Source organism: Semicossyphus pulcher, unplaced genomic scaffold (assembly GCF_022749685.1).
Source record: "Semicossyphus pulcher isolate SPU_LCO1_2020_fin unplaced genomic scaffold, fSemPul1.0.p SCAF_5, whole genome shotgun sequence".
In the NCBI taxonomy this organism is placed as follows: Eukaryota; Metazoa; Chordata; class Actinopteri; order Labriformes; family Labridae; genus Semicossyphus; species Semicossyphus pulcher.
The window spans coordinates 7450332-7475454 of record NW_027211726.1 but is presented as its reverse complement, the minus strand read 5'-3'; the positions used below and the strand labels follow the sequence as shown (position 1 = coordinate 7475454).

Sequence of the window (25123 nt, the reverse complement as noted above, 5' to 3'; positions counted from 1 at the left end):
AAGACCAGTTTGATGGTTCTAATATTTAGATCTTTTAGCAAAATTGTTGGAGAAAAAAACCCCAAATAATTGTTATTCATGTCTCAGGTATTTATTGGGATGATCAACAGAAAAATTTGAACATGACAGGTTGGACAATAATGCAAACAATACATGCAAGGCTTGCTGTATTCACTGATTTCGCATTTATCTCACTTAGAAAACCAAACAGATTTAGCTAAAATGTTGTAAAACATAACTCCAGCTCATTTGGGCGAAGTAAAAAGAGACTCATCTGAACTGTATTATAGTAGTAAAACCAGTGAAATCCATATTTGCAACAATGAAAGTGAAACAACATAAGAATAGGTAAAATTAGCATCAAAAATCTAAACTGTTTGCTGCCACAAATATATTCAAAGAAGTTCTGAATCAGGGAACAACAAATATGCTGAAAACAGATGTGGTATCTTATAAAAGGTCTGAAGGCGTTTTTCACAGCAGACGCTTTACATATTAAACCTGGGTATAACTAGTCACAGTTAAGTCTCTATGCGTAGAAATATTATGTGATTATGACATCCATCTTCAAATGAGACAATTTCGGTAGTCGTTTAGAGGTTTTTAGTCCATTGATTCTCAGTTTACCCAGATTGGGTTCATTTTAAGTGTGCATTAATGGCTAAATTCAAATTAGGCATGCATTGCCAAGAAATGCAGGCTTAACAGCAGGCCTTATGGTGCTCATAGTCAGCAAAAGTAATTGCCTAGAATGTTTTTCATTAATAACAGTATTCGGCACACATTCATACGGTAAATTTATTCCATAACAAATAGGAAAAACAATACTAATTGCACATCTATGATAGCTTTAGTGAAATAATATTGGAAGCAAAGCACAAGAAAAAAACTTGACCTTTACCGATGCAAGGGGAGTAAAGTGAGGCCTGTAATGGGATCTGTGACACACCTCTCAACCAGCTGCAGATAGGTGAGGTTCTCTCGAGTGTTGGGATCAAAAAAGCCCTTAGTGTCATCATCAGGGTCAGACAGAATCTGATTCATTTCCTCATCAAAGTAACCTCTCTGGTATGCCACCTGTACAGGGACTCTGTGGCTGTGGACTGGATCAATTATGCCTCCAGTGGCAATTTGTGCTTCAAGGAGACGGATTCCATGATCTTTGACGATGAGGTCCTTTTTCAAGGCCTGGAACAAAGAAATTGTGTTTCCTGTGTAGGGATCTTTGTATCCTGTAACTCCTCTTTCTGCTGAAAGCAGTTTGTTTTTCCACTCACTGCCAACCACTCTTTGAGCTACAGCTTCCTCTACAGTGAGTTTGTTGTTTTTGACTGGGTCAATGACAAAGCCAGTGGCAGCCTGGGCCTCCAGCAGAACCAGAGATGTACCAGGAGTCAGCAGGCCACGTTTCTTTGCTTCATAGATACTTAGAGTTTCTTTGGTGGATTGCAGGTACACTCCTGCAATGCTGTTGGTCCCTTCAAGGTACTTGCGCACTGAGTCCATTTGACTTACTTCCGTAACTGTGACTTTTCCAGCGTTAAGATCTTTGTAAAGGTTCTCATCAATGATTTTTGATTCAAGCAGCTCAGTAGCAGTGACATCACTTCTAATTCCATGGAAACTCTGACTTTGACTGGTCTCTGTGATTGTTGTGGTTATGGTGGTTGTTGTGCTGCTGTCCCCTTTTGTTTCAGGTAGTTGGCATTTGACAATTGATGATGAAGAGGATGTTGTGGTCTGCTGCTGAATGATGTTCAGGATGATTTCCAAGAAGCGTTCAATTGTGATTGATCCAGATTTGAACTGTTGAACAAGCTCTCTTCTCTTGTCCTCAGTGATGTATTTGGAATAAAGCAGATCCCACAGAGACACTGTTGTTCCTTGGTATTTTCCTCCTGCTCTAGAAGTTGTTTTTGATTTCAGAATGACTTTGGTTGTTTCATCAACAAAGAAGTAAAACTCTCCTTTCTTCACAATGACCAACAAGCTAAGGCCTGTGATGGGATCTGTGACACACCTCTCAACCAGCTGCAGATAGGTGAGGTTCTCTTGAGTGTTGGGATCAAAAAAGCCCTTAGTGTCATCATCAGGGTCAGACAGAATCTGATTCATTTCCTCATCAAAGTAACCTCTCTGGTATGCCACCTGTACAGGGACTCTGTGGCTGTGGACTGGATCAATTATGCCTCCAGTGGCAATTTGTGCTTCAAGGAGACGGATTCCATGATCTTTGACGATGAGGTCCTTTTTCAAGGCCTGGAACAATGAAATTGTGTTTCCTGTGTAGGGATCTTTGTATCCTGTAACCCCTCTTTCTGCTGAAAGCAGTTTGTTTTTCCACTCACTGCCAACCACTCTTTGATCTACAGCTTCCTCTACAGTGAGTTTGTTGTTTTTCACCGGGTCAATGACAAAACCAGTGGCAGCCTGGGCCTCCAGCAGAACCAGAGATGTACCAGGAGTCAGCAGGCCACGTTTCTTTGCTTCATAGATACTTAGAGTTTCTTTGGTGGATTGCAGGTACACTCCTGCAATGCTGTTGGTCCCCTCAAGGTACTTGCGCACTGAGTCCATTTCACATACTTCCGTAACTGTGACTTTTCCAGTGCTAAGATCTTTGTATAGGTTCTCATCAATGATTTTTGACTTAAGCAGCTCGGTAGCAGTGACATCTTTCCTGATTCCATGGAAACTCTGACTGGTCTCTGTGATTGTTGTGGTTATGGAGGTTGTTGTGCTGCTGTCCCCATTTGTTTCAGGTAGTTGGCATTTGACAATTGATGATGAAGAGGATGTTGTGGTCTGCTGGGGAATGATGTTCAGGATGATTTCCAAGAAGCGTTCAATTGTGATTGATCCAGACTTGAACTGTTGAACAAGCTCTCTCCTCTTGTCCTCAGTGATGTATTTGGAATAAAGCAGATCCCACAGAGACACTGTTGTTCCTTGGTATTTTCCTCCTGCTCTGGAAGTTGTTTTTGATTTCAGAATGACTTTGGTTGTTTCATCAACAAAGAAATAAAACTCTCCTTTCTTCACAATGACCAACAAGCTAAGGCCTGTGATGGGATCTGTGAAACACCTCTCAACCAGCTGCAGATAGGTGAGGTTCTCTTGAGTGTTGGGATCAAAAAAGCCCTTAGTGTCATCATCAGGGTCAGACAGAATCTGATTCATTTCCTCATCAAAGTAACCTCTCTGGTATGCCACCTGTACAGGGACTCTGTGGCTGTGGACTGGATCAATTATGCCTCCAGTGGCAATTTGTGCTTCAAGGAGACGGATTCCATGATCTTTGACGATGAGGTCTTTTTTCAAGGCCTGGAACAAAGAAATTGTGTTTCCTGTGTAGGGATCTTTGTATCCTGTAACTCCTCTTTCTGCTGAAAGCAGTTTGTTTTTCCACTCACTGCCAACCACTCTTTGAGCTACAGCTTCCTCTACAGTGAGTTTGTTGTTTTTGACTGGGTCAATGACAAAGCCAGTGGCAGCCTGGGCCTCCAGCAGAACCAGAGACGTACCAGGAGTCAGCAGGCCACGGCTCTTTGCTTCATAGATACTTAGAGTTTCTTGGGTGGATTGCAGGTACACTCCTGCAATGCTGTTGGTCCCCTCAAGGTACTTGCGCACTGAGTCCATTTCACTTACTTCCGTAACTGTGACTTTTCCAGCGTTAAGATCTTTGTAAAGGTTCTCATCAATGATTTTTGATTCAAGCAGCTCAGTAGCAGTGACATCACTTCTAATTCCATGGAAACTCTGACTTTGACTGGTCTCTGTGATTGTTGTGGTTATGGTGGTTGTTGTGCTGCTGTCCCCTTTTGTTTCAGGTAGTTGGCATTTGACAATTGATGATGAAGAGGATGTTGTGGTCTGCTGGGGAATGATGTTTAGGATGATTTCCAAGAAGCGTTCAATTGTGATTGATCCAGACTTGAACTGTTGAACAAGCTCTCTCCTCTTGTCCTCAGTGATGTATTTGGAATAAAGCAGATCCCACAGAGACACTGTTGTTCCTTGGTATTTTCCTCCTGCTCTAGAAGTTGTTTTTGATTTCAGAATGACTTTGGTTGTTTCATCAACAAAGAAATAAAACTCTCCTTTCTTCACAATGACCAACAAGCTAAGGCCTGTGATGGGATCTGTGAAACACCTCTCAACCAGCTGCAGATAGGTGAGGTTCTCTTGAGTGTTGGGATCAAAAAAGCCCTTAGTGTCATCATCAGGGTCAGACAGAATCTGATTCATTTCCTCATCAAAGTAACCTCTCTGGTATGCCACCTGTACAGGGACTCTGTGGCTGTGGACTGGATCAATTATGCCTCCAGTGGCAATTTGTGCTTCAAGGAGACGGATTCCATGATCTTTGACGATGAGGTCCTTTTTCAAGGCCTGGAACAATGAAATTGTGTTTCCTGTGTAGGGATCTTTGTATCCTGTAACCCCTCTTTCTGCTGAAAGCAGTTTGTTTTTCCACTCACTGCCAACCACTCTTTGATCTACAGCTTCCTCTACAGTGAGTTTGTTGTTTTTCACCGGGTCAATGACAAAACCAGTGGCAGCCTGGGCCTCCAGCAGAACCAGAGATGTACCAGGAGTCAGCAGGCCACGTTTCTTTGCTTCATAGATACTTAGAGTTTCTTTGGTGGATTGCAGGTACACTCCTGCAATGCTGTTGGTACCCTCAAGGTACTTGCGCACTGAGTCCATTTCACATACTTCCGTAACTGTGACTTTTCCAGTGCTAAGATCTTTGTATAGGTTCTCATCAATGATTTTTGACTTAAGCAGCTCGGTAGCAGTGACATCTTTCCTGATTCCATGGAAACTCTGACTGGTCTCTGTGATTGTTGTGGTTATGGAGGTTGTTGTGCTGCTGTCCCCATTTGTTTCAGGTAGTTGGCATTTGACAATTGATGATGAAGAGGATGTTGTGGTCTGCTGGGGAATGATGTTCAGGATGATTTCCAAGAAGCGTTCAATTGTGATTGATCCAGACTTGAACTGTTGAACAAGCTCTCTCCTCTTGTCCTCAGTGATGTATTTGGAATAAAGCAGATCCCACAGAGACACTGTTGTTCCTTGGTATTTTCCTCCTGCTCTGGAAGTTGTTTTTGATTTCAGAATGACTTTGGTTGTTTCATCAACAAAGAAATAAAACTCTCCTTTCTTCACAATGACCAACAAGCTAAGGCCTGTGATGGGATCTGTGAAACACCTCTCAACCAGCTGCAGATAGGTGAGGTTCTCTTGAGTGTTGGGATCAAAAAAGCCCTTAGTGTCATCATCAGGGTCAGACAGAATCTGATTCATTTCCTCATCAAAGTAACCTCTCTGGTATGCCACCTGTACAGGGACTCTGTGGCTGTGGACTGGATCAATTATGCCTCCAGTGGCAATTTGTGCTTCAAGGAGACGGATTCCATGATCTTTGACGATGAGGTCTTTTTTCAAGGCCTGGAACAAAGAAATTGTGTTTCCTGTGTAGGGATCTTTGTATCCTGTAACTCCTCTTTCTGCTGAAAGCAGTTTGTTTTTCCACTCACTGCCAACCACTCTTTGAGCTACAGCTTCCTCTACAGTGAGTTTGTTGTTTTTGACTGGGTCAATGACAAAGCCAGTGGCAGCCTGGGCCTCCAGCAGAACCAGAGACGTACCAGGAGTCAGCAGGCCACGGCTCTTTGCTTCATAGATACTTAGAGTTTCTTGGGTGGATTGCAGGTACACTCCTGCAATGCTGTTGGTCCCCTCAAGGTACTTGCGCACTGAGTCCATTTCACTTACTTCCGTAACTGTGACTTTTCCAGCGTTAAGATCTTTGTAAAGGTTCTCATCAATGATTTTTGATTCAAGCAGCTCAGTAGCAGTGACATCACTTCTAATTCCATGGAAACTCTGACTTTGACTGGTCTCTGTGATTGTTGTGGTTATGGTGGTTGTTGTGCTGCTGTCCCCTTTTGTTTCAGGTAGTTGGCATTTGACAATTGATGATGAAGAGGATGTTGTGGTCTGCTGGGGAATGATGTTTAGGATGATTTCCAAGAAGCGTTCAATTGTGATTGATCCAGACTTGAACTGTTGAACAAGCTCTCTCCTCTTGTCCTCAGTGATGTATTTGGAATAAAGCAGATCCCACAGAGACACTGTTGTTCCTTGGTATTTTCCTCCTGCTCTAGAAGTTGTTTTTGATTTCAGAATGACTTTGGTTGTTTCATCAACAAAGAAATAAAACTCTCCTTTCTTCACAATGACCAACAAGCTAAGGCCTGTGATGGGATCTGTGAAACACCTCTCAACCAGCTGCAGATAGGTGAGGTTCTCTTGAGTGTTGGGATCAAAAAAGCCCTTAGTGTCATCATCAGGGTCAGACAGAATCTGATTCATTTCCTCATCAAAGTAACCTCTCTGGTATGCCACCTGTACAGGGACTCTGTGGCTGTGGACTGGATCAATTATGCCTCCAGTGGCAATTTGTGCTTCAAGGAGACGGATTCCATGATCTTTGACGATGAGGTCCTTTTTCAAGGCCTGGAACAATGAAATTGTGTTTCCTGTGTAGGGATCTTTGTATCCTGTAACTCCTCTTTCTGCTGAAAGCAGTTTGTTTTTCCACTCACTGCCAACCACTCTTTGATCTACAGCTTCCTCTACAGTGAGTTTGTTGTTTTTGACTGGGTCAATGACAAAGCCAGTGGCAGCCTGGGCCTCCAGCAGAACCAGAGACGTACCAGGAGTCAGCAGGCCACGGCTCTTTGCTTCATAGATACTTAGAGTTTCTTGGGTGGATTGCAGGTACACTCCTGCAATGCTGTTGGTCCCCTCAAGGTACTTGCGCACTGAGTCCATTTCACTTACTTCCGTAACTGTGACTTTTCCAGCGTTAAGATCTTTGTAAAGGTTCTCATCAATGATTTTTGATTCAAGCAGCTCAGTAGCAGTGACATCACTTCTAATTCCATGGAAACTCTGACTTTGACTGGTCTCTGTGATTGTTGTGGTTATGGTGGTTGTTGTGCTGCTGTCCCCTTTTGTTTCAGGTAGTTGGCATTTGACAATTGATGATGAAGAGGATGTTGTGGTCTGCTGGGGAATGATGTTTAGGATGATTTCCAAGAAGCGTTCAATTGTGATTGATCCAGACTTGAACTGTTGAACAAGCTCTCTCCTCTTGTCCTCAGTGATGTATTTGGAATAAAGCAGATCCCACAGAGACACTGTTGTTCCTTGGTATTTTCCTCCTGCTCTAGAAGTTGTTTTTGATTTCAGAATGACTTTGGTTGTTTCATCAACAAAGAAATAAAACTCTCCTTTCTTCACAATGACCAACAAGCTAAGGCCTGTGATGGGATCTGTGAAACACCTCTCAACCAGCTGCAGATAGGTGAGGTTCTCTTGAGTGTTGGGATCAAAAAAGCCCTTAGTGTCATCATCAGGGTCAGACAGAATCTGATTCATTTCCTCATCAAAGTAACCTCTCTGGTATGCCACCTGTACAGGGACTCTGTGGCTGTGGACTGGATCAATTATGCCTCCAGTGGCAATTTGTGCTTCAAGGAGACGGATTCCATGATCTTTGACGATGAGGTCCTTTTTCAAGGCCTGGAACAATGAAATTGTGTTTCCTGTGTAGGGATCTTTGTATCCTGTAACTCCTCTTTCTGCTGAAAGCAGTTTGTTTTTCCACTCACTGCCAACCACTCTTTGATCTACAGCTTCCTCTACAGTGAGTTTGTTGTTTTTCACAGGGTCAATGACAAAGCCAGTGGCAGCCTGGGCCTCCAGCAGAACCAGAGACGTACCAGGAGTCAGCAGGCCACGTTTCTTTGCTTCATAGATACTTAGAGTTTCTTTGGTGGATTGCAGGTACACTCCTGCAATGCTGTTGGTCCCCTCAAGGTACTTGCGCACTGAGTCCATTTCACATACTTCCGTAACTGTGACTTTTCCAGTGCTAAGATCTTTGTATAGGTTCTCATCAATGATTTTTGACTTAAGCAGCTCGGTAGCAGTGACATCTTTCCTGATTCCATGGAAACTCTGACTGGTCTCTGTGATTGTTGTGGTTATGGTGGTTGTTGCGCTGCTGTCCCCTTTTGTTTCAGGTAGTTGGCATTTGACAATTGATGATGAAGAGGATGTTGTGGTCTGCTGGGGAATGATGTTTAGGATGATTTCCAAGAAGCGTTCAATTGTGATTGATCCAGACTTGAACTGTTGAACAAGCTCTCTCCTCTTGTCCTCAGTGATGTATTTGGAATAAAGCAGATCCCACAGAGACACTGTTGTTCCTTGGTATTTTCCTCCTGCTCTAGAAGTTGTTTTTGATTTCAGAATGACTTTGGTTGTTTCATCAACAAAGAAATAAAACTCTCCTTTCTTCACAATGACCAACAAGCTAAGGCCTGTGATGGGATCTGTGAAACACCTCTCAACCAGCTGCAGATAGGTGAGGTTCTCTTGAGTGTTGGGATCAAAAAAGCCCTTAGTGTCATCATCAGGGTCAGACAGAATCTGATTCATTTCCTCATCAAAGTAACCTCTCTGGTATGCCACCTGTACAGGGACTCTGTGGCTGTGGACTGGATCAATTATGCCTCCAGTGGCAATTTGTGCTTCAAGGAGACGGATTCCATGATCTTTGACGATGAGGTCCTTTTTCAAGGCCTGGAACAATGAAATTGTGTTTCCTGTGTAGGGATCTTTGTATCCTGTAACTCCTCTTTCTGCTGAAAGCAGTTTGTTTTTCCACTCACTGCCAACCACTCTTTGATCTACAGCTTCCTCTACAGTGAGTTTGTTGTTTTTCACCGGGTCAATGACAAAGCCAGTGGCAGCCTGGGCCTCCAGCAGAACCAGAGACGTACCAGGAGTCAGCAGGCCACGTTTCTTTGCTTCATAGATACTTAGAGTTTCTTGGGTGGATTGCAGGTACACTCCTGCAATGTTGTTGGTCCCCTCAAGGTACTTGCGCACTGAGTCCATTTCACTTACTTCCGTAACTGTGACTTTTCCAGCGTTAAGATCTTTGTAAAGGTTCTCATCAATGATTTTTGATTCAAGCAGCTCAGTAGCAGTGACATCACTTCTAATTCCATGGAAACTCTGACTTTGACTGGTCTCTGTGATTGTTGTGGTTATGGTGGTTGTTGTGCTGCTGTCCCCTTTTGTTTCAGGTAGTTGGCATTTGACAATTGATGATGAAGAGGATGTTGTGGTCTGCTGGGGAATGATGTTTAGGATGATTTCCAAGAAGCGTTCAATTGTGATTGATCCAGACTTGAACTGTTGAACAAGCTCTCTCCTCTTGTCCTCAGTGATGTATTTGGAATAAAGCAGATCCCACAGAGACACTGTTGTTCCTTGGTATTTTCCTCCTGCTCTAGAAGTTGTTTTTGATTTCAGAATGACTTTGGTTGTTTCATCAACAAAGAAATAAAACTCTCCTTTCTTCACAATGACCAACAAGCTAAGGCCTGTGATGGGATCTGTGAAACACCTCTCAACCAGCTGCAGATAGGTGAGGTTCTCTTGAGTGTTGGGATCAAAAAAGCCCTTAGTGTCATCATCAGGGTCAGACAGAATCTGATTCATTTCCTCATCAAAGTAACCTCTCTGGTATGCCACCTGTACAGGGACTCTGTGGCTGTGGACTGGATCAATTATGCCTCCAGTGGCAATTTGTGCTTCAAGGAGACGGATTCCATGATCTTTGACGATGAGGTCCTTTTTCAAGGCCTGGAACAATGAAATTGTGTTTCCTGTGTAGGGATCTTTGTATCCTGTAACTCCTCTTTCTGCTGAAAGCAGTTTGTTTTTCCACTCACTGCCAACCACTCTTTGATCTACAGCTTCCTCTACAGTGAGTTTGTTGTTTTTCACAGGGTCAATGACAAAGCCAGTGGCAGCCTGGGCCTCCAGCAGAACCAGAGACGTACCAGGAGTCAGCAGGCCACGTTTCTTTGCTTCATAGATACTTAGAGTTTCTTTGGTGGATTGCAGGTACACTCCTGCAATGCTGTTGGTCCCCTCAAGGTACTTGCGCACTGAGTCCATTTCACATACTTCCGTAACTGTGACTTTTCCAGTGCTAAGATCTTTGTATAGGTTCTCATCAATGATTTTTGACTTAAGCAGCTCGGTAGCAGTGACATCTTTCCTGATTCCATGGAAACTCTGACTGGTCTCTGTGATTGTTGTGGTTATGGTGGTTGTTGCGCTGCTGTCCCCTTTTGTTTCAGGTAGTTGGCATTTGACAATTGATGATGAAGAGGATGTTGTGGTCTGCTGGGGAATGATGTTTAGGATGATTTCCAAGAAGCGTTCAATTGTGATTGATCCAGACTTGAACTGTTGAACAAGCTCTCTCCTCTTGTCCTCAGTGATGTATTTGGAATAAAGCAGATCCCACAGAGACACTGTTGTTCCTTGGTATTTTCCTCCTGCTCTAGAAGTTGTTTTTGATTTCAGAATGACTTTGGTTGTTTCATCAACAAAGAAATAAAACTCTCCTTTCTTCACAATGACCAACAAGCTAAGGCCTGTGATGGGATCTGTGAAACACCTCTCAACCAGCTGCAGATAGGTGAGGTTCTCTTGAGTGTTGGGATCAAAAAAGCCCTTAGTGTCATCATCAGGGTCAGACAGAATCTGATTCATTTCCTCATCAAAGTAACCTCTCTGGTATGCCACCTGTACAGGGACTCTGTGGCTGTGGACTGGATCAATTATGCCTCCAGTGGCAATTTGTGCTTCAAGGAGACGGATTCCATGATCTTTGACGATGAGGTCCTTTTTCAAGGCCTGGAACAATGAAATTGTGTTTCCTGTGTAGGGATCTTTGTATCCTGTAACTCCTCTTTCTGCTGATAGCAGTTTGTTTTTCCACTCACTGCCAACCACTCTTTGATCTACAGCTTCCTCTACAGTGAGTTTGTTGTTTTTCACCGGGTCAATGACAAAGCCAGTGGCAGCCTGGGCCTCCAGCAGAACCAGAGACGTACCAGGAGTCAGCAGGCCACGTTTCTTTGCTTCATAGATACTTAGAGTTTCTTTGGTGGATTGCAGGTACACTCCTGCAATGCTGTTGGTCCCCTCAAGGTACTTGCGCACTGAGTCCATTTCACATACTTCCGTAACTGTGACTTTTCCAGTGCTAAGATCTTTGTATAGGTTCTCATCAATGATTTTTGACTTAAGCAGCTCGGTAGCAGTGACATCTTTCCTGATTCCATGGAAACTCTGACTGGTCTCTGTGATTGTTGTGGTTATGGAGGTTGTTGTGCTGCTGTCCCCATTTGTTTCAGGTAGTTGGCATTTGACAATTGATGATGAAGAGGATGTTGTGGTCTGCTGGGGAATGATGTTTAGGATGATTTCCAAGAAGCGTTCAATTGTGATTGATCCAGATTTGAACTGTTGAACAAGCTCTCTTCTCTTGTCCTCAGTGATGTATTTGGAATAAAGCAGATCCCACAGAGACACTGTTGTTCCTTGGTATTTTCCTCCTGCTCTAGAAGTTGTTTTTGATTTCAGAATGACTTTGGTTGTTTCATCAACAAAGAAGTAAAACTCTCCTTTCTTCACAATGACCAACAAGCTAAGGCCTGTGATGGGATCTGTGACACACCTCTCAACCAGCTGCAGATAGGTGAGGTTCTCTTGAGTGTTGGGATCAAAAAAGCCCTTAGTGTCATCATCAGGGTCAGACAGAATCTGATTCATTTCCTCATCAAAGTAACCTCTCTGGTATGCCACCTGTACAGGGACTCTGTGGCTGTGGACTGGATCAATTATGCCTCCAGTGGCAATTTGTGCTTCAAGGAGACGGATTCCATGATCTTTGACGATGAGGTCCTTTTTCAAGGCCTGGAACAATGAAATTGTGTTTCCTGTGTAGGGATCTTTGTATCCTGTAACTCCTCTTTCTGCTGAAAGCAGTTTGTTTTTCCACTCACTGCCAACCACTCTTTGATCTACAGCTTCCTCTACAGTGAGTTTGTTGTTTTTCACCGGGTCAATGACAAAGCCAGTGGCAGCCTGGGCCTCCAGCAGAACCAGAGACGTACCAGGAGTCAGCAGGCCACGTTTCTTTGCTTCATAGATACTTAGAGTTTCTTTGGTGGATTGCAGGTACACTCCTGCAATGCTGTTGGTCCCCTCAAGGTACTTGCGCACTGAGTCCATTTCACATACTTCCGTAACTGTGACTTTTCCAGTGCTAAGATCTTTGTATAGGTTCTCATCAATGATTTTTGACTTAAGCAGCTCGGTAGCAGTGACATCTTTCCTGATTCCATGGAAACTCTGACTGGTCTCTGTGATTGTTGTGGTTATGGAGGTTGTTGTGCTGCTGTCCCCATTTGTTTCAGGTAGTTGGCATTTGACAATTGATGATGAAGAGGATGTTGTGGTCTGCTGGGGAATGATGTTTAGGATGATTTCCAAGAAGCGTTCAATTGTGATTGATCCAGACTTGAACTGTTGAACAAGCTCTCTCCTCTTGTCCTCAGTGATGTATTTGGAATATAGCAGATCCCACAGAGACACTGTTGTTCCTTGGTATTTTCCTCCTGCTCTAGAAGTTGTTTTTGATTTCAGAATGACTTTGGTTGTTTCATCAACAAAGAAATAAAACTCTCCTTTCTTCACAATGACCAACAAGCTAAGGCCTGTGATGGGATCTGTGACACACCTCTCAACCAGCTGCAGATAGGTGAGGTTCTCTTGAGTGTTGGGATCAAAAAAGCCCTTAGTGTCATCATCAGGGTCAGACAGAATCTGATTCATTTCCTCATCAAAGTAACCTCTCTGGTATGCCACCTGTACAGGGACTCTGTGGCTGTGGACTGGATCAATTATGCCTCCAGTGGCAATTTGTGCTTCAAGGAGACGGATTCCATGATCTTTGACGATGAGGTCTTTTTTTAAGGCCTGGAACAAAGAAATTGTGTTTCCTGTGTAGGGATCTTTGTATCCTGTAACTCCTCTTTCTGCTGAAAGCAGTTTGTTTTTCCACTCACTGCCAACCACTCTTTGAGCTACAGCTTCCTCTACAGTGAGTTTGTTGTTTTTGACTGGGTCAATGACAAAGCCAGTGGCAGCCTGGGCCTCCAGCAGAACCAGAGACGTACCAGGAGTCAGCAGGCGACGGCTCTTTGCTTCATAGATACTTAGAGTTTCTTTGGTGGATTGCAGGTACACTCCTGCAATGCTGTTGGTCCCCTCAAGGTACTTGCGCACTGAGTCCATTTCACTTACTTCCGTAACTGTGACTTTTCCAGCGTTAAGATCTTTGTAAAGGTTCTCATCAATGATTTTTGATTCAAGCAGCTCAGTAGCAGTGACATCACTTCTAATTCCATGGAAACTCTGACTTTGACTGGTCTCTGTGATTGTTGTGGTTATGGTGGTTGTTGTGCTGCTGTCCCCTTTTGTTTCAGGTAGTTGGCATTTGACAATTGATGATGAAGAGGATGTTGTGGTCTGCTGGGGAATGATGTTCAGGATGATTTCCAAGAAGCGTTCAATTGTGATTGATCCAGACTTGAACTGTTGAACAAGCTCTCTCCTCTTGTCCTCAGTAATGTATTTGGAATAAAGCAGATCCCACAGAGACACTGTTGTTCCTTGGTATTTTCCTCCTGCTCTGGAAGTTGTTTTTGATTTCAGAATGACTTTGGTTGTTTCATCAACAAAGAAATAAAACTCTCCTTTCTTCACAATGACCAACAAGCTAAGGCCTGTGATGGGATCTGTGACACACCTCTCAACCAGCTGCAGATAGGTGAGGTTCTCTTGAGTGTTGGGATCAAAAAAGCCCTTAGTGTCATCATCAGGGTCAGACAGAATCTGATTCATTTCCTCATCAAAGTAACCTCTCTGGTATGCCACCTGTACAGGGACTCTGTGGCTGTGGACTGGATCAATTATGCCTCCAGTGGCAATTTGTGCTTCAAGGAGACGGATTCCATGATCTTTGACGATGAGGTCTTTTTTCAAGGCCTGGAACAAAGAAATTGTGTTTCCTGTGTAGGGATCTTTGTATCCTGTAACTCCTCTTTCTGCTGAAAGCAGTTTGTTTTTCCACTCACTGCCAACCACTCTTTGAGCTACAGCTTCCTCTACAGTGAGTTTGTTGTTTTTGACTGGGTCAATGACAAAGCCAGTGGCAGCCTGGGCCTCCAGCAGAACCAGAGACGTACCAGGAGTCAGCAGGCCACGGCTCTTTGCTTCATAGATACTTAGAGTTTCTTTGGTGGATTGCAGGTACACTCCTGCAATGCTGTTGGTCCCTTCAAGGTACTTGCGCACTGAGTCCATTTGACTTACTTCCGTAACTGTGACTTTTCCAGCGTTAAGATCTTTGTAAAGGTTCTCATCAATGATTTTTGATTCAAGCAGCTCAGTAGCAGTGACATCACTTCTAATTCCATGGAAACTCTGACTTTGACTGGTCTCTGTGATTGTTGTGGTTATGGTGGTTGTTGCGCTGCTGTCCCCTTTTGTTTCAGGTAGTTGGCATTTGACAATTGATGATGAAGAGGATGTTGTGGTCTGCTGGGGAATGATGTTTAGGATGATTTCCAAGAAGCGTTCAATTGTGATTGATCCAGACTTGAACTGTTGAACAAGCTCTCTCCTCTTGTCCTCAGTGATGTATTTGGAATAAAGCAGATCCCACAGAGACACTGTTGTTCCTTGGTATTTTCCTCCTGCTCTAGAAGTTGTTTTTGATTTCAGAATGACTTTGGTTGTTTCATCAACAAAGAAATAAAACTCTCCTTTCTTCACAATGACCAACAAGCTAAGGCCTGTGATGGGATCTGTGACACACCTCTCAACCAGCTGCAGATAGGTGAGGTTCTCTTGAGTGTTGGGATCAAAAAAGCCCTTAGTGTCATCATCAGGGTCAGACAGAATCTGATTCATTTCCTCATCAAAGTAACCTCTCTGGTATGCCACCTGTACAGGGACTCTGTGGCTGTGGACTGGATCAATTATGCCTCCAGTGGCAATTTGTGCTTCAAGGAGACGGATTCCATGATCTTTGACGATGAGGTCTTTTTTCAAGGCCTGGAACAAAGAAATTGTGTTTCCTGTGTAGGGATCTTTGTATCCTGTAACCCCTCTTTCTGCTGAAAGCAGTTTGTTCTTCCACTCACTGCCAACCACTCTTTGAGCTACAGCTTCCTCTACAGTGATTTTGTTGTTTTTCACCGGGTCAATGACGAAGCCAGTGGCAGCCTGGGCCTCCAGCAGAACCAGAGACGTACCAGGAGTCAGCAGGCCACGGCTCTTTGCTTCATAGATACTTAGAGTTTCTTGGGTGGATTGCAGGTACACTCCTGCAATGCTGTTGGTCCCCTCAAGGTACTTGCGCACTGAGTCCATTTCACTTACTTCCGTAACTGTGACTTTTCCAGTGCTAAGATCTTTGTATAGGTTCTCATCAATGATTTTTGACTTAAGCAGCTCAGTAGCAGTGACATCTTTCCTGATTCCATGGAAACTCTGACTGGTCTCTGTGATTGTTGTGGTTATGGAGGTTGTTGTGCTGCTGTCCCCATTTGTTTCAGGTAGTTGGCATTTGACAATTGATGATGAAGAGGATGTTGTGGTCTGCTGGGGAATGATGTTCAGGATGATTTCCAAGAAGCGTTCAATTGTGATTGATCCAGACTTGAACTGTTGAACAAGCTCTCTCCTCTTGTCCTCAGTGATGTATTTGGAATAAAGCAGATCCCACAGAGACACTGTTGTTCCTTGGTATTTTCCTCCTGCTCTAGAAGTTGTTTTTGATTTCAGAATGACTTTGGTTGTTTCATCAACAAAGAAATAAAACTCTCCCTTTTTTACAATAGACAGTAAGTAAAGGTCAGTAATGGGGTCTTTGACACATCTCTCAATCAGCTGCAGATAGGTGAGATTGTCTTGAGTGTTGGGATCAAAGAAGCCCTTGGTGTCATCATCAGGGTCAGACAGAATCTGATTCATTTCCTCATCAAAGTAACCTCTTTGGTATGCCACCTGTACAGGAACTCTGTGGCTATTGACTGGATCAATTATGCCTCCAGTGGCAATTTGTGCTTCAAGTAGGCGAATTCCATGATCTTTGACAATGAGGTCTTTTTTCAAGGCCTGGAACAAAGAAATTGTGTTTCCTGTGTAAGGATCTTTATACCCAGTAACTGCTCGTTCTGCTGAAAGCAGTTTGTTTTTCCACTCACTGCCGACCACTCCTTGAGCCACAGCTTCCTCTACAGAAACTTTTTTGTTATTCACTGGGTCAATGACAAAACCAGTGGCGGCTTGTGCCTCAAGCAGTACAAGGGATGTGCCAGGGGTCAGTATGCCTTTGGTTTTGGCTTCATAGATGCTCAGAACTTTCTTTGTAGATTCAATTCTGACACCTGCTATGCAGTTTGTAGCTCCAAGATACTTTTGAATAGATTCCATTTTGTTCACACTTTCTTCAGTCACTTCCCCCTGTATTATCTGTGTGAAAAGGTCCTTCGAGATAATTTTTGACTCGTACAACTCACTGGCTGAGACCTGCTTTCTAAGTCCTTTGAACTTTCTTTCTTTGGATGATACCTCTGTAATGATAATGGTCAGTATTTCAATGATCTCCTCTATTTTCATGGTCCCTGTCTTGTATTGTTGTATGATCTGCTCCCTCTTTTTTTCTGATATGTATTCAGAGAGCAACACTTCCCACAATGTCACCTCTTTGTTTTTAAATTTCCCCGCATTCATTGCAATAGTTTTGTTTTTGAATGCAAGCTGTGTTTTCTCATCTGTGTGAAAAACTTGGGATTCCTCTTCATACAGGGGTAGAAGAAGTACTCCAGTTTTAGGATCTTTCTCACATTGTTTCATGAGCTGAAGGTAAGAGAGCTTTTCTCTGGTATTTGGGTCAAAGTATCCCTTTGCATCATCAGTTGGGCTCAACAGAGTTTTGCTAAGTTTTTCATCTAGATAACCCTTTTTAATAGCAACATGAACAGGCAGTCTATGACTTTGATTTGGGTCAATTATTCCTCCAGTCGCTATCTGAGCCTCAAGAAGACGAATGCCATCACTTCTTTGGATCAGCTGCTCACTCATGGCTTCAAACAGTGATATTGTTGTATCTGTGTATGGATCTTTATAGCCAGTGACAGCTCGTTCAGCTGAGAGAAGTTGCTCAAGTACATCTGGACCGATTACTTTCTCTCTTGCTGCTTCATCAACCGCATAGGACTTGTTTTTGATAGGATCAATGACCCATCCTGTGGCAGCCTGTGCCTCAAGCAGTAAAAGTGCAATGCCAGGTGTCAACCGACCTTCCATTTTTGCTTCATATATTGTCATTACTTTCTGGGATGGATACACCTTAATTCCAGCAATGCTGCCAGTTCCTTTTAGGTATTCCATTACAGATTCACGTTCGGTAACAACTTCAAAAGTGAGTTTTCCTTCTTTTACCTGTTTGAATGTATCTGCATCAATGATGTCTGCATCAAGAATTTGTTGTGCAGAGACAGGCTTTCTTAGGCCCATTATTGTGGGAGTTTCACTGTTCTCCAGTTTTTCAATAGTGGAAATCACTAATGTGATTATGGTTTGTGTGTTAATCTTCCTTGTTCTGTAATTTTCAATGAATTCAAGCTGCTGATCCTCAGTGAAATACCCAGAGTGAATCAAGTCCCATAGGGAAACAGATTTACCTGCATAGCGTCCTAATGATATGCTCACAGCTGTCTTTTCAAATTCTTGCTTTATCTCTCTAGCAGTACACACTTTTGCCTTGGCTTCAGTAGCTTTTGGTGTTTCATTCAGTGGCAGGAGAAACAAGCCTGTTTCGTCATCTTTTGCACATCTACCCAACATCTCCATGTAGGTCAGATTGTCTTGTGTCTTTGGGTCAAAAAAGCCCTTTGTGTCATCAGTTGGGTCTGATAGGATTTGATTAAGTTCTGCATCAAAATACCCCTTCTTGTATGCAACCTCAAGGGGTAAATGAAGACACTTCAAGGGGTCAATGATACCACCTGTAGCAATCTGGGCCTCAAGTAAACGTATGCCATGCTGCTTGACAATGAGATCCTTTTGCAGCGCCTCGAAAAGTGAGATTTTTTGACCAGTGTAAGGATCTCTATAACCAGTGACAGCCCTCTCAGCAGACAAAAGCTTTTCATACATCTGTGGACCAATTATCTTTTCTTTGAGAGCTTGTTCCACTGCAAGTTTTTTGTTACTCAGAGGGTCAACAATGAACCCTGTAGCTGCTTGTGCCTCAAGAAGGCAGAGGGCAGTGCCAGGTGTGAGAATGCCAATTCTCTGTGCCTCATAGATGCTTAGCTTCCGATTGGAGGGTTGCAGTATCACTCCAGCCACACAACTTTTTCCTTGTAGGTAGGATCTCACACTGTCCATTTTCATCACATCAGTGCTCATTATCTTTCCTTCGATCAAATTTTTGTATGTTTTTTCATCCACAATTTCACGCTCCAAGAGATCTACAACAGAGACCCCTCCTCTGAGACCTTCAAAGGTCAGCCCTGCTTGCTGTTTTATCTCTTTGCTCTCAATGATCTCTAGAATGGTGACAATGAGTTGCTCAATTGTGATTTTCCTTGACTTGAAGAGCTTGAAAAACTCTTGTCTTTTGTCCTCAATCAGATACTCTGAATTTATAAGATCCCACAGTGTTGTGTGCTCGCCCTTGAACCTGCCATACTTTACAGTAACTGTTGTTGCCTTGAATGTTTCCCTAATATTATCATCAATATTTATTTTCTTAACTTTTCTTTGGAGTGGCAAGAGGCACAGACCTGTGCTAGGATCTGTGACACATCTGTCCATGAGCTGCAAGTATGTCAGGTTCTCAAGGTTGTTGGGGTCAAAGAATCCTTTGGTGTCATCACTTGGATCACTCAGAATATGGTTCATTTCCTCATTAAAGTATCCTCTCTTATAGGCAACATGAACAGGAATGCGATGGCTGTTCACTGGGTCAATGATCCCACCAGTGGCAATTTGTGCCTCCAGAAGACGAATTCCATGGTCTTTTAGGATGAGATCTTGTTGCATGGCTTGAAACAAAGAGATAATTTGGCCATTATATGGATCCTTGTACCCAGTGACTGCTTTCTCTGCTGAGCGCAGCTTTTGACAGACATCAGGCCCCACAATTTTTGCTTTAACAGCATCATCCACTGAAAACTTCCTGTTTCCAATAGGGTCAATAATAAAACCTGTTGCTGCCTGTGCCTCCAGTAGAATCAGAGCTGTTCCTGGCATCAGCTTTCCTTTTTGTTTGGCCTGGTAGATGGTCATGACTTGAGAATCAGGAAGCAGAATACCGGCAATGCTGCCTTTTCCCTGTAGGTATACATTTACATTTTCATCTGCTATTACTTCCTTCACTGATGTTTTTCCCTTTTTCAGATCTTCCATGACCTCCTCACTAATGATATCTGCCTCCACAAGCTGTTTGGCTGTGACTGGTTCTCTGATACCTTCAAAAACAGCTTTAGTTGTTTGCACAGACCTTTCTATGACTTCGATAACCATTGTGATTATCATTTGGATTTTGAGCTTCCCTTCTCTGTATTTTCTAATGATGTCTCTCCTCTGATTTTCATCAAAGTATTCTGACATCAGGAGTTCCCACAGTGATATCGTCATCCCCATATACTTCCCACATGTCACTTTCACCTTCTCTTCTTTGAAGGCCATTTTAGTTTTGTAGTCAATGAAGTTGAAATTCAGCCTGTCTGACTTATCGTGAAGAGGGAGGAGGCACAGTCCAGTGACAGGATCAGTGACGCAAGTTTCCATCAGCTGAAGATAAGTTAGATTCTCTTCTGTGTTTGGGTTAAAAAACCCTTTTGTGTCGTCCCCTGAATCCTCTAGTATGGCATTCATGTCTTCATTGAAGTAACCTCTCCTGAAGGCCACATCTGTGGGAAGTCTGTGACTGTTGATTGGGTCTATTATTCCACCTGTGGCGATTTGTGCTTCAAGCAGACGAATTCCATGTTCCTTAACAATGAGGTCTTTTGACAGTGCTTGAAACAGGGATATAGTGTCACCTGAGTATGGGTCTTTGTATCCAGTTACTGCTCGCTCTGCAGAACGCAACTTTGCATGGAATTCTGGGCCAAAAAGTTTGTTCTTGATTCCCTCATCCACTGTGAACTTTTTATTTTCTACAGGATCAATCATGAATCCAGTAGCAGCTTGTGCCTCCAGCAAAACTAGTGCTGTTCCAGGCATTATTATGCCTTGCTTCATGGCTTGATAAATGCTCATTCTCTGATTTGACGAGAGTATAGCAATGCCTCCGATGCTGCCTTTTCCTTCCAGGTATTCTTTTACTGTTTCCATCAACATCACATCCTGAGCTGTGGTGGTTCCCTTCTGCAGGTCATCAAATGTTTCTTTGTCAATGATCTTTGATTCTAAGAGTTCAGCGGAGGAAACACCTCTTCTCAGACCTTTGAAGGTGATGCAAACAGGAAGGAGCAACAGGCCTGTGTCAGGCTCCACTGTGCATTTCTCCAAGAGATTTTGGTAGTTCAGATTTTCTTGTGAACTTGGATTGTAGAAGACTTTGAGCTCTGACATCTGGTCTTTGAGCAAACCTTTTTCATAGTAGCCCTTTTGAATTGCTGTCTCAACTGAAATATTTGTCTTTTCAGAAGGATCAAACAGGCCCTTTGTGGCTATCTGTGCTTCCAGCAGCCTCAATCCATAATCTCTTGGGACTAAATCTTTTTGCATGGCTTGGAATACAGATATTATTTGATTGGTGTAAGGGTCTACATAGCCACTGACCGCTTTCTCTGCTATGAGGAGTTTCTCTTTCATCTCTGGTCCAACTATTCCTTCTTTCACAGCATCTCCGACTGGAAGTATTCTATTGTTTACTGGGTCTACGATACCCACTGTTGCCGCTTGTGCTTCAAGCAGGGCTAATGCCGTACCTGGCTTAAGTAGACGTTTTTTCATTGCTTGGTAAATGGTTACCTTCTCCTTTGTCTTTTCCAGAAATATGCCAGCCACAGGTCCGTGGACTTCTGTGTAGCCATTTTGCTTCATCTCAGTATCTTGACAGATGGATTCCATCTTGGCCTAAAACACTGTGTGATACAGAAACACAAGTTTAAATTGTTTAGACATGGAGAATCTTGTCAAGAAACTGTGTACAGTGTTGAAATTTTATGTCCGCCTTCCAACTTTGTTTCTTTGTACCTTTCAGTTTCCTTATGAGTCTGTAAGCCGCCTCTGATCTGTGGATGCTCCTTAAAGTTCCAAAATCCAGGATTAGGACCAAAGGGACCAGGGCTTTTATGGTCAGAGCCCTGGGGCCTTGAAACGCGGCCCTGTAGAGATAAGCAAATTACACTCTGTTCATCAATTCTCTTTTGTATTTACCTACTTTATTAACTTGTTTTAAAGCTACACAATGAATTTCAATTGATAGACACACACATCAGATATAAGATAAGCAGATAAATAAAGACAGAGTTATCATAAAATAAAAAGGGTGGCATTGGTACGGCACAGATCTTTTACCTGCCACACAAAACAGATAAATTACGTTACGTTTTTTGTTACTGGTAATTCTACCAGTTTAAGAGCACAAACTTTTTTGTGTGTTGATATAAAATGACACATTTGTAATAATCATGGATGTGATTATTTATTAAGTCATTTTACAACAGATTAAATCACACAAATGTCTTTAAATCAACAGAAAATTTATATTTTTAGGCCTTTATTTTGTATTTTACAGAATTTAAGCACCTTAATGAAAATATGTTTTGAATGTGTCCTCCAGGTGACATTAGTCTTTCATACACCATTTGCCATTAGTGCATGCTGTGTATACAAATACTGAAATTAGTTTTTTAATTCATTTTGTCATGCTCTTGCACTGATTAGAGTTTCTGCCAGTTCATAAACGTGTTTCACAAAGCATGTTGTATTTATTTTGGCATGACAAGATGCTTGAAACTGGAACAGCCAGATGTTCTGTGTCGTAACAACAGACATTGGAATATGGAAACAAACACAATTTTAAACCCTTTAAACCTTCACATTACAATGCTTGACATTTAGTCGCTTTTAGCTCTGTTTTTTGTCTCCACAATCTCCTCATAAAGAAGATTACTCTTAAGACGCTAAATGTTATTTGCTGAAAAATACATGGCTGCTGAAGCTTGAATAATGTGAATAAGAGAAGTAACAGCTAGCCATGAATCTGAGCGGAGAGGTGATAAAATGCTCCTCGGAGCTCAGGAGAACTTTGACTATGAGCACTTCTTTTAATCTACATGTTAGTCATTGCAAAATAAAATATTGATTATGGCCGCTTAAAGCTTAAGGGGGCTCTACTTGAAACAATTGAGTGCTGTTGCTTTGGCTCAGCTAAGTCCAAAAGAGTGAATCTGCAAAATATAGTCTGAAATCAAAATCTAAAATTGACATTTAAACTCTATAACTAAAAAAAACAAAACATTTTTTCAGTTTTAATCCTATATAAAGCTTGAGATCAAAAGTTAGTGAGAAAATGCAGCAACAACAAAGACTCTTATCAACCTTTATAACATTCTGTACAAGTTTGAACACTTTCCAGTACTGTGACACAACCACATAATTACTATAATAATTATATGGAGATTTCTTTTTTCTTTTTAAACCAGTGGCTTTTTCCACTCCTCGTTTTCATGTGTGTTTTTTGTGATAGATGATGTCATTGCCGGCAGTAAGGGTGAATGTCATCATTGTCCGGAAAAGGGGTGTGAATGGAAACCATGCTGTTAAGTTCACAAACCTGCTCATTGTGAACGCGCAACTGAAAGATTAAATGGGGATCATAGACGAGGCTCTGTTCTGTACATTATTATTTCCACATTTAAGTAACTGAGAGGATTTTATTTTTGTTAATTCACTTTAATGCATGCGATGGTAATCAATCATTTCCTCACAATACCCTTTAAGCACCGTGTAGTTAAAAATAGCTTCTGTTGTCCTTCATAATCTCAGTGGATAAAAGGTGTGTGCTGTTTTTCACTGCATGCAATCCAAAGAACCTACAGCCCAGGTAAAAAAAAAAAACTTGTATGAAGTAGATTAAAGTCTGCTTGTTCAACAGCAGCAGTCATGCGCTGCTGCAGTATCTCTGCCTGCGACCGCTGAGTTTGCTGTTTGAGACTGTCACCCACTTTGTAAATGTTTGAATTGTTTTAAAGATGTTGAACATTCACTTTGCATTTATTGCACCTTGGGAGTTTACCTATCATATCGTAAAGGCAAATATGTCGCCTGCATGCAGCAATAACATACTGTGGCCTCACTGTTTATTCTGACCGCAGTTTGCTGTCCACTGTCCTGCCCCACAAACACTTCCCTGTTTAGCTGACATTTTCTGTCATATGTAAATTGAATAATACGATTATTTTTGAGGTTATAATTAAAGGTAGTGTTAAAGTGGACTACTTTATATATACACATGAGATGGCAAGATATTATTGGGGCTCTGAATTTTATTTGACATATTATCTTTAACCTTTATTTTACCAGGAATATTCCCACTGAGATACAAGAGTCCCAGCCGAGACAGCAGCATAAAGAACAAACAACAGACTCTAACAAGCAGAATTCACATAAAACTATAGATGAGCAACAGTCAGCAACAAGATGTGCACGCACTGGTCAAATAGTCCGTCACCCATCCTGCTTAATATGTACGTATAAAGCACCCGAGTACGACACCACAACACCACCACTAATTACAGCCTCAGTGCCAAGACATGTAATTTAATCAGCACCTAGACAGCAAACGCTACCGTTACTCCTATAAGCACATTTTATACCAGTAGTTAAAGAAAAAATCCTGACGTTTTTGCAATCAATAAAAGTCAAACTGATTCCCGACATTGATTTAACATAAGAAAGTGGAACTTTTCTTAAGGAATGCATAATGACTTTGACGTGTTTAATTGACCTGTCTGGATGAGTTACGAGGCTACAACCTATATCTTCAACTGAGCCAAGAATCTGTCTGAGCAGTGAGATTTTACAGCTGACAACACAGAGAAGCAGCTACCTGTGAGCCATGAAAAAACAACACTGTTTGTGACAACTCCACAAACTGCCTACATCCATAAAGAACACCTATTATGGCCTCTATCTGTGACACGCAAGTCTTTGAGCTGCATTCTTGACACTACCCGCGCAGTAATGTAAACAGGAATGAATGAGGCAACGGAGTTTCATCTGATGTTGCATAATAGTTTCTGTAGCTGTAGAGATTGTTGTATGTTAACAGCCCGGAGGTGTAGACACAGTGTTCAGACTTGTCACAATCCATCACAGTGACATACAAGCCTACTTTCCGAACTTTGTTTCCACATCTGTGGTCAAAGGTAATGAGTGAGGAATGTTTGCTTTCACTCTTTATCAGAGGGGTGTTGGCTCTACTGCAGGGTACACAATGTTATTTCTTCACTTCAGGCTTTTTACAACACTGACTCAGTCTGAATAGAGCAGTTAAAGTTCATTTTGGATTAAAAAACACTTTCACTGAGAGATTCAGCTTCTCCTTTAGAGGCCTGATCCTTTTCTTAAAAACATGAAAAGAAACATTGACGTTTTAAATCACAGATCTTACCTGAAGTTTCTGCAAAGTCTCGCTCTCTTTAGTGCCAGTTAGCAGTCTGTCTCAGCTGGTGTGAGAGACATTGTGGATTCGAGGTGATCCCAACATCTCAGCAGTAGCGTCGGTTGCTCACTGGTCAAATATACAGTAGGTCCAGCTGTTAGGTCCCTCCCCTCCTGAGCGGGAACAGCCTCCTCTCCTCAGCCTGAGAGGGAGTAACGGACGAGGACTCTTTGCACTGAACTCAGGATGCCAGAAATTCCTGCAGATTTCCTCAGAGCGTGTCCATTGTGCTCTTAAACAATAAAGGCATGCAAATACTGTATTCTCTGTACTTTAGGTGAGCAGATGTATTAACAATCAGGTTATCAAAGGTCGACTATTTAACCTGACCTGTATGTGACTTATAGATTATTCTGGTCCGAGTCTTAATCCCTCTTTGTCGTTTATCGATGTTTACAGAGAGTG

General features: G+C 42.4%; 1 protein-coding gene across 1 annotated transcript; it reads right to left on the bottom strand.

The window, feature by feature from the left end:
* Nucleotides 1-75: 75 nt before the first annotated feature.
* eppk1 (epiplakin 1) lies at nt 76-24817 on the bottom strand. The gene is made up of 3 exons (XM_069681662.1): nt 24668-24817; nt 21244-21374; nt 76-21131 (listed from the first exon to the last, which is right to left on the bottom strand). The coding sequence occupies exon 3, from the start codon at nt 21115-21117 to the stop codon at nt 898-900; it is 20220 nt and encodes a 6739-aa protein (XP_069537763.1). The 5' UTR covers nt 21118-21131; nt 21244-21374; nt 24668-24817; the 3' UTR covers nt 76-897.
* Between the last annotated feature and the right edge of the window lie 306 nt (nt 24818-25123).

Coding starts and splice junctions, on each gene's coding strand:
- eppk1 (XM_069681662.1), bottom strand. CDS start 21,117: ATGGAATCCATCTGTCAAGATACTGAGATGAAGCAAAATGGCTACACA.